General features: G+C 43.2%; 1 protein-coding gene across 1 annotated transcript in view; it reads right to left on the minus strand.

The window, feature by feature from the left end:
* Positions 1-2,311, minus strand: part of MUC21 (mucin 21, cell surface associated) — a 23,688-nt gene extending 21,377 nt beyond the window's left edge. Inside the window, 2 exon segments of the mRNA XM_032270771.1 lie at positions 1-349; positions 2,251-2,311. The exon segment at positions 1-349 is cut by the window's left edge and continues 10 nt beyond it. Coding sequence (XP_032126662.1) covers positions 1-349; positions 2,251-2,311 — 410 coding nt within the window.
* Positions 2,312-8,733: the final 6,422 nt, after the last annotated feature.

Consider the following 8,733-nt stretch of genomic DNA (forward strand, 5'->3'; position numbering starts at 1 on the left):
GAGTTGGTGGCTGTGCTGGCCCCACTGGAGGTTGTGCTGGACTCAGAGTTGGTGGCTGTGCTGGCCTCACTGGAGGTTGTGCTGGACTCAGAGTTGGTGGCTGTGCTGGCCCCACTGGAGGTTGTACTGGTTGCCCTGAAAATTGTGGTAGACCCAGAGTTGGTGGCTGTGCTGGTTTTCCTGGAGGTTGTGCTGGAGTCAGAATTTGTGGTTGTGCTGGTCCTGTTGGAGGTTGTGCTGGTTCCCCTGAAAGTTGTGCTGGACTCTGAGTTCGTGGCTGTGCTGGCCCCAGCCGTGGTCACACTGAATCCAGTGTTGGCAGAGGTGCTGGTACCACTGGAATTTATTGCTGAAGAAATCATGTAATGACAAATGCATATTGTGTATATATACTTTCTGCTTACTGCGTGGCTAACTTCATTGCATAAATAATTCTATTTCACGCTCACCACAGCCCTGTAACATAGACGCTATTAGTATCACCAGCTGAAATGAAGAAATGGAGGATTAAAAAATGTTGACACTTGCCTAAGTGTACACAGCTAGTGAGTAGTGGAACAGGAAACTGAACCCAGGCTACTGAATCTGCACTTGTGGGGACTAAGCTAAGTCACCCACGCACCCCCAACACCAAGTTACATCACCTGGTTTTACTGGTAGGTAAGCTTATTCCATATTCTACTATACAAGATCCAATACAGATAAAAAGTATTGTAAAAGAATTATAGGACTAGGTGAAGCTAGTATATATTGATCATTTTATTCTTACGTAGTATTGCTTCCATCTTAGAAAAATATTTCTCAGAATAATATTCAGAAAACACATATATCAGAATTACTTAAGGGAGCACGTTGAAAATATTTTTAAGCAAAAAGATTTTTAGGCAAATCACTCCAGACTAAATGAATTAGAGTTTGAGATGGGGCCCAGGTGTCTGCATCTTCAGCAAGAAGCCAGGTGACTAAATGCATTAAAGCTCCAGGGGCCCTTGATCACTACGGCCAAGGCTGGAGAAGAACAAGTTATATGCAGCTCAAATACATAAGAGCTCCAAGGATTCAGGGCTGTACACCAAGGTCTAAAGGTAGAGGGAAGGATTTTAATTTCTTGGAGGCTCAGCTGGAGTTAAGATTGTGTCAAATTTTTGCCCTTTATTTCCCTGAAGGATGAAGACATTCAACTTCCCCAGCCTGTACATGGGAGGCTGATGTGGAATTAGGTGTAGGGGTAGAAGAGAAATAGAGTTTGCAGAATATGGAAGAGTAATATTTTATGTTATTTCATTTTTTGTTTATTGATTGGTTCTTGAGATGGAGTCTTGCTCCGCCATCTAGGCAGGAGTGTAGTGGAGCAATCTCGGCTCACTGCCTCCTGGGTTCAAGCGATTCCTCTGCCTCAGCCTCCTGAGCAGCTGTGATTACAGGCATGAGCCACCATGCCCAGCTAATTTTTCTATTTTTAGTAGAGATAGTGTTTCACCATGTTGGCCAGTCTGGTCTCAAACTCCTGGCCTCAATACATCTGCCAGCCTTGGCCTCCCAAAGTGATGGGATGACAGGCCTGAGCCACAGTGCCTGACCTTATTTTATTATTTTATTTTTTTTGAGACAGGAGTCCTACTCTGTCACCCCGACTGAAGTGCAGTGGCACCATCTCAACTCACTGCAACCTCCGCCTCCTGGGTTCAAATGATTCTCCTGCCTTAGCCTCCTAAGTAGCTGGAACTACAGGGGTGAGCCAACACGCTCAATTAATGTTTGTATTTTTAGTAGAGATAGTTTTGCCATGTTGGCCAGGCTGATCTCGAACTTCTGACCTCAATGATCTGCCTGCCTCACCCTCCCAAAGTGCTGGGATTACAGGCATGAGACACTGCTCTGCCAGGAGGGTGATATTTTAAATGCAGCCAACTCTTCTTGTTCTTAATATTTAAAACCCCAACCATATCACACAGGTTGTTACCATTTTAAAGATGCAGAAATTGAGGCACAGAGAAGCAACTGACCCAAAGCACACAGTTAATAGGTGGAGCCATAATTCAGATGTAGGCAATGTGAGACCAGAGCCCAATGTTAACCACTCTGTCTGACTGCCTCCCGCGTGAAATGCATTGTTAGGCTGAAGTGATTAGAGTCAAATGATGATCCTCACTCCATGGAAGAGAAACAGAGCTAGTCCCAATAGTGGTCACATCTCCCCCAACTCCTCAAAAGTTCTCAGACCACCCGCTTTTAAATAAAATCACTCACCGGCCTCTAAATGCAATAGTAGCCAAAATGTAAGAAGAACATTTCCTTTCTGCATGTTCATCTGTCTCCTTGTGGCTGTAAAGCAAGATGCTGGGTCCTAGACGTGCCAAGACTTTAGAGCGCAAAGAGCAGAGGATTCTTGAGAAAGGGGACTTCAAGGTGAAAAGATAAAGGCTGATGCTTCCAGGAGTGTGGGTCTCCTACGTTTGTCTTCCTGGGAAGAACCTTGGGCTTGGGGGTGGGCAGCTGGGTGCCTGACTTCCTTAGGCTTCCTCCAGGCAATGTAGTTGCCTCTTTCTCTCTTGTGAAAGGGCTGCAGAGGCCTTTATAGCTTCATATGGCCTGGGGAGAGGTGGGGCAGTTGACCTGACAGTCTGCCAACTACGGGCAGGTGACAGAATGATACCAAGCCTGGGAAGGAATACAGCAGCGGTCAAGAGGAAGGTGAGAAGGGAGAATGACATGATCACACTAGGCAGGGTGCTGGGCCGGGTTGCAATAGGAAGTAGAATGGGATAAGGAGATCAAGGTTGTTAGAGTGGAAGGGACCCACCCTTTGAAGCAAGGATCGGGTTAGAAACCTGTTCCAGCTCAAGAATTTGTTTCTGGTCAGGAAGTCCAGTGAGCCTGCTTTAACATGAAAGAAGCCCTAATGAGCTGAGCCGAGGGGGTGGGACCTCACATCTCGGCAGCAGGCAATCATAGGGGACCCAAAAGAGACCAGTAACTAGGAATCTGGGCTACTGGGTTATGAGCAGAAGACGAATGGAGTGTTGCTGAGTATGCAGTAGGCACTCAACAATGCACATTGAAGGAGCATAATGAAGAGAGATGAAGTTAATGAAAACATTTTTGGGGTCTCCGTGGTGTGGGAACTGAGGGGATGGGAGAGTATTGAATATGCCCCCTGTCAGACCCATAGCAGGTGAAGGAAGGTAGGGTCTCCTTCTGACCCTCAACCATAGGAGTTCCCCTCTGTTTTGTTTCTGTCTTCAGAGGGCTCTGTAGGAGTCTTTCCACCCTGAGATCCTTCTGATATGCCTTCACATCAGTTCCAAGGAAGCATCTCTCAGGAGAGTACACACTGCAGGGAGAGGCACAGTGCCATATCAGGACTTAAGTCTGATGGGAGGAGGGGGATCAACAGTGCACATACTGTAGGAGCCTTGAGTTTGGTCTGGACACTTGGCCAGCAGAAAGGACACACAGTCAGCTAAATGAGCATGAGTGAAGAGACTCCAATGAGCAGAGGATTTGGGGAGATCTGAGATGGCCTCTTGTGACCAGGCTGATGGGGTTCCCATGTCCCATCTGTGTTTTCTGCCTTAGTCCATTGGTGTTGCTGTAAAGGAACCCCTGACTTTGGGTGACATAGAGAAAAGAGGTTTATTTGGCTCAGTGTTCCGTAGGCTGTATGAGAAGCGTGGCACCAACATCTGCGCTCATGAGGGTTTCAAAAAGCTTCTACTCTTGGTGGAAGGAGAAGGGAAGACAGTTTGTACAGATCCTGTAGTGAGAGAGAGAGGAAGCTGGAGGAGGTGACAGGATCTTTTCAACAACCAGTTCTTGTGGGAACTAAGAATGAGAAATCACTGGTTTGAGAATGGCACGGAGTTGTTCATGAGGGATCTGTTTCAACCACCCAACCTCCTCCCACCAGGCTCCACCTCCAAAATTGAGGATCAAATTTCAGCATGAGACTTGGCAGGGCCTAACACCCATGGCAACCATAGCAATGACCAACATGAGTTGTCTCCATTTTCCCCCATTAATAACAAAAAGTTTCCTGAAAGACGCAATCTCTCAGATATATTTTTTTTTTGTAGGTGAACACGCTTTCCTGACAGGCAAGTTCTGTTAGAAGGAAGCTGGTAAACAGGAGGTGGCTGAAGACATGAAGGAGCTCTGAATGAGTGAGATGGAGAAGCAGAAAGGGTCAGGATTGTCCTGGGAAAGGCTCAGAAGTGAGTTTGCCCGGTGGCAGTTATAGGAAGTTCCAGAGGCTCAGGTGTGTGGGAACGCTCAGTGACAGGTTGGGTCCCAGACTCTCAGCAATCCTCCTCTGTAGCTGAAAAGCCAATGGCACTCTAAGAATTTTCTTCCTCCAGAATTATTTAGAAACAGAGATCCTGGATTTAAGTCCAAATCTCACCTTTTAGAGCTAATCTGGAAATTGTAACACACAAACTTATCAGAGCCTAATGTAATTAATATCTTTACTCGCTATCAAAATAATACAAAGACCTCAGAACATTTTTATTCTTATTACCGATCTCACAAGTCATACTCTAATATCATCAAGTATTTTACTTTTATTTTATTTATTTATTTATTTTTATTCTTTATTTTATTGCATTTTAGGTTTTGGGGTACCTTTGAAGAACATGCAAAATTGTTGCATAGGTACACACGTGGCAGTGTGTTTTGCTGCCTTCCTCCCCATCACCTATATCTGGCATTTCTCCCCATGCTATCTCTCCCCAACTCCCCACGCCCCACTGTCCCTCCCCTATTTCCCCCCAAGACCCCAGTGTGTTATGCTCCCCTCCCTGTGTCCATGTGTTCTCATTGCTCAACACCCGCCTATGAGTGAGAACATGCAGTGTTTGATTTTCTGCTCTTGTGTCAGTTTGCTGAGAATGATGGTTTCCAAGTTCATCCATGTCCCTACAAAGGACACGAACTCATCATTTTTGATGGCTGCATAATATTCCATGGTGTTTATGTGCCACATTTTCCCTGTCCAGTCTATCATCGATGGGCCTTTGGGTTGGTTCCAGGTTTTTGCTATTGTAAACAGTGCCGCAATGAACATTCGTGTGCATGTGTCCTTATGGTAGAACGATTTATAATCCTTTGGATATATATCCAGTAATGGGATTGCTGGATCAAATGGAATTTCTATTTCTAGGTCCTTGAGGAATTGCCACACTGTCTTCCACAGTGGTTGAACTAATTTACACTCCCACCAACAGTGTTTTAATTCCGTCTTGTTTTTTTAACTTTATTAAAGATGATTGTTGTCTGCTTACACACCCTCATCCTGAACACAGTCACACAGCTCCATTAAGCTGCAAGAGAAACTGAGAAAGACTGTCTCTAGCCGGGTTGATGTGTGTTCAGCTGACACTTGAGAGTTCTGTTGCTAAAGATGAAGAGTGGGTATTAGCAGACAACCATAAAGCCATGACATGATCCAGCAATCCCACTAATGGGTATGTACCAAAGAAAGGAAATCAGTATATCAAAGAGATATCTGCACTCCTATGTTTGTTGCAGCTTTGTTTGCAATAGCTAAGATTTGGAACCCACCTAAGTGTCTATAAATGGATGAATGAATAAAGAAAACATGGTACAAGCCAGGCGTGGTGGCTCATGCCTGTAATCCCAGCATTTTGGGAGGCCGAGGTGGGATGGATCACAAGGTCAGGAGTTCCAGACCAGTCTGGCTAACATGGTGAAATGCTGTCTCTACTAAAAATAGAAAAATTATCTGAATGTGGTGGAGGGCACCTGTAATCCCAGCTACTTGGGAGGCTGAGGCAGGAGAATCATTTGAACTTGGGAGGTGGAGGCTACAGTGAGCCAAGATCACACACTTCAGCCTGGGCAACAGAGCAAGAATACGTCTCAAAAAAAAAAAAAAAAAAAAAAAGAGAGAGAGAAAATAAAATAAAATGTGGTACATATACACAAGGGAAGGCCATTCAGCCATGAATGTGAAAGAATGAGATTCAGTCATTTGCAGCAACATGGTTGGAAATGGAGATCATGATGTTAAGTGAAATAAGCCAGACACAGAAAGAGAAACAGTCCATGTTTTCATTTATTTGTGGGATCTATAAATCAAAACAATTGAGCTCATGGACATCGAGACTAGAAGGATGGTTACCAGAGCCTGGGAAGGATAGTGGAAGGGTTGGGGGAGGTAGAGATGGTTAATGAATGAATTAATTAAATGAGTTAAATTAATTTTTAAAAATAAATGAATTAGAAAGAATGAATAAGACCTATTCTTTGATAGCACAACAGGGTAACTATAGTCAATGATAATTGTATATATGAAAATAGCATGAAGAATATAACTGGATTTTTTGTAACTCAAAGGAGAAGTGCTTGAGGGAATAGATACCTCATTCTCCATGATGTGCTTATTTCACACTGCATACCTGTATCAAAACATCTCATTTATCCCGCAAATACATACACCTGCTATGTACCATAAGAAGCAGAAATTTTAAAAAATTGAAAATAAAGCCATGACACACATTTAAACCTAATTACTTTATAACCTATATTTAATAATTTCAATACCTAAAGTTTTGTGGATCTGATACTGCTGTCTAGTTTTTAGGTTTTGTTTTCTTCCTTGCTGATTTTTACTCATGGTGTCTGTTTTCCCTTGTGATTTGAGAATCATGACTATAAATTTATTTTTCTAGGAATGCTATCCATCGAGGTCAAGGCTGCAGTGACACTAGCATAGCTCACTGTGGCGTGGACCTCCTGGGCTCAGGCAGTCCTACTGCCATGGCCTCCCAAAATTCTGGGATTGCAAATTAAGGTGTGATCTTTCACAGAGAATTTGCATGTTTTTTCCAAGCATATGGAGACATTACCATTTGAGGATTATTTTCTTTATTATTATATTTTTAATTTATAAAAAAAATTTTATTGACACACTGTTACTGTATATACTTATGGGCTACAATTTAATGTTTTGATACATATATATGCTGCATAATTTGAGGATTATTTTAAATTAAACCATAGGATATTAGTCTGGATTGTGTGACTTGTGGCTACAAACTGTCGAGTCTGACCCACAGACACTGACCCAGCGACAGATGAACAAATGCACTCAGATACAGATATCCAGTGACAGAGTGGGATAGGGGACCAGGCCACTTACAGACATCGAGGAGGGTGCTGTAAAGAGTCAGCAACCAGGGCCCTCACAAGCTGGTGCTGCAGGCATTTATTCAGTATAGATTTAATGACGAAGGCTTTGAGTCAACACACTTGTGGGTAATTAACATGATCACCCTTCCCAGAGAGAGCAGTCTTACAGATGATTAAAGGCCATGTTCCAGCACCTACGTAAACTAACTTATCTAGATCAGTTTCTTTACATCCCCTATTTATCTAACTTAAGCTTTCAGGCACCAGATAAGAGAATCTGGCTGCCTTCAGCCAAATCCTATTACAAGGCTTTTGCAAGATCTTCTGGCCTTCCAAGAAGGTTTGCATCCATTTTACAACTTTTCCCACCACCCTGACTGAACTCTGGCATCTCCCCCTTTTCTGTTTTTTGCATCAGGTTTTATTGATTGAAGAGCACAGATGTGTACAAGAACAGATTTGTCTGGCCCAGTGGTCAATGCTTGCATTCCAGCTTCATATCCTAGAATTGGTAAATAACATAGGACAAACATGAGTGTAATCAATAACATTCTTTTCCAATCAAGGAATGACCCCTCCAGGAGTGGAGGTCAATCCAGGAGAAATGTTCTTGTACACCCTTCCATATGGCTGTTTGTTGGGTGTGTAGATCTACAGCATGTAGGGATTCTGGAATTTTAGTTTTAAGTTGCTTTACATCAGCTATTAAATTATCATGGAATGTTCCCCAGAGGTGTTGTTTCACCTTATCCCAACTATGTATGGATTGATTCCAAGGTACAGAGGTGACACAGATATGCTTATGCTCCCAGTCACAATTTAATTGCTGTCAAAATGCCAGTGCATCTTGTCACTCCCCTACATATTCCAAAGCAGTTTCGAGAGCTTGCAGACATGCAAGAATCTTTTGATCTATACCTTGCTGTAAGAGAAGTTCATTGGACACATTTCTGGCCAGATTATCTACAAATGTCACTGTTTGCACTGATTCAGTAATAGATGCTACAGCCACACTAGCAATAGCTGGGATGACTATGTCTGAGACTATAAAGGCTGTAAGTGTAACTATGAATCTTTTGTGTCCGACCTGGGATAGGGCACATTCTAAGTTGGCAACTGCAGAAAAACCTTGCCAATTGCATGTTAAATTGACTGGAAAGCCTCAGATTGTCTCTTCATTACCATGACACTAGTAATATTTAAATTAGACATACTATAATTAGAGATACAAGAGGCAAACCCAGCCTGCCCCTGCACTCGGGTCACAAACATGTTTTGGGGTGTAATAAAAATATCGGTTCCCATAAGGAAAACATGGATGGGTAGTACAAATCAGGCACTGATCAATGTGATTATGAAAAAAGGTCATCGTATAATTGTGACTGGAATTATGATATGTCCCAGGTGTTAAGTGGGGGTTGCTAAGATGTCCCAGGTGCCATAGAGTGTCTTGGGGTGGCATGGATTCTACTTGGAGTCTGGGACATCCCATCCCCCTATCGGCCTAAATTATAGGGGAACAGGACATGGCTACAAAACTGTCATTGATGCCATGATAGACGCAGACATCAGCATGATCAG

The sequence above is a fragment of the Sapajus apella genome, unplaced genomic scaffold (assembly GCF_009761245.1).
Source record: "Sapajus apella isolate SASKATOON/1434 unplaced genomic scaffold, GSC_monkey_1.0 scaffold216, whole genome shotgun sequence".
Taxonomy (NCBI): domain Eukaryota; kingdom Metazoa; phylum Chordata; class Mammalia; order Primates; family Cebidae; genus Sapajus; species Sapajus apella.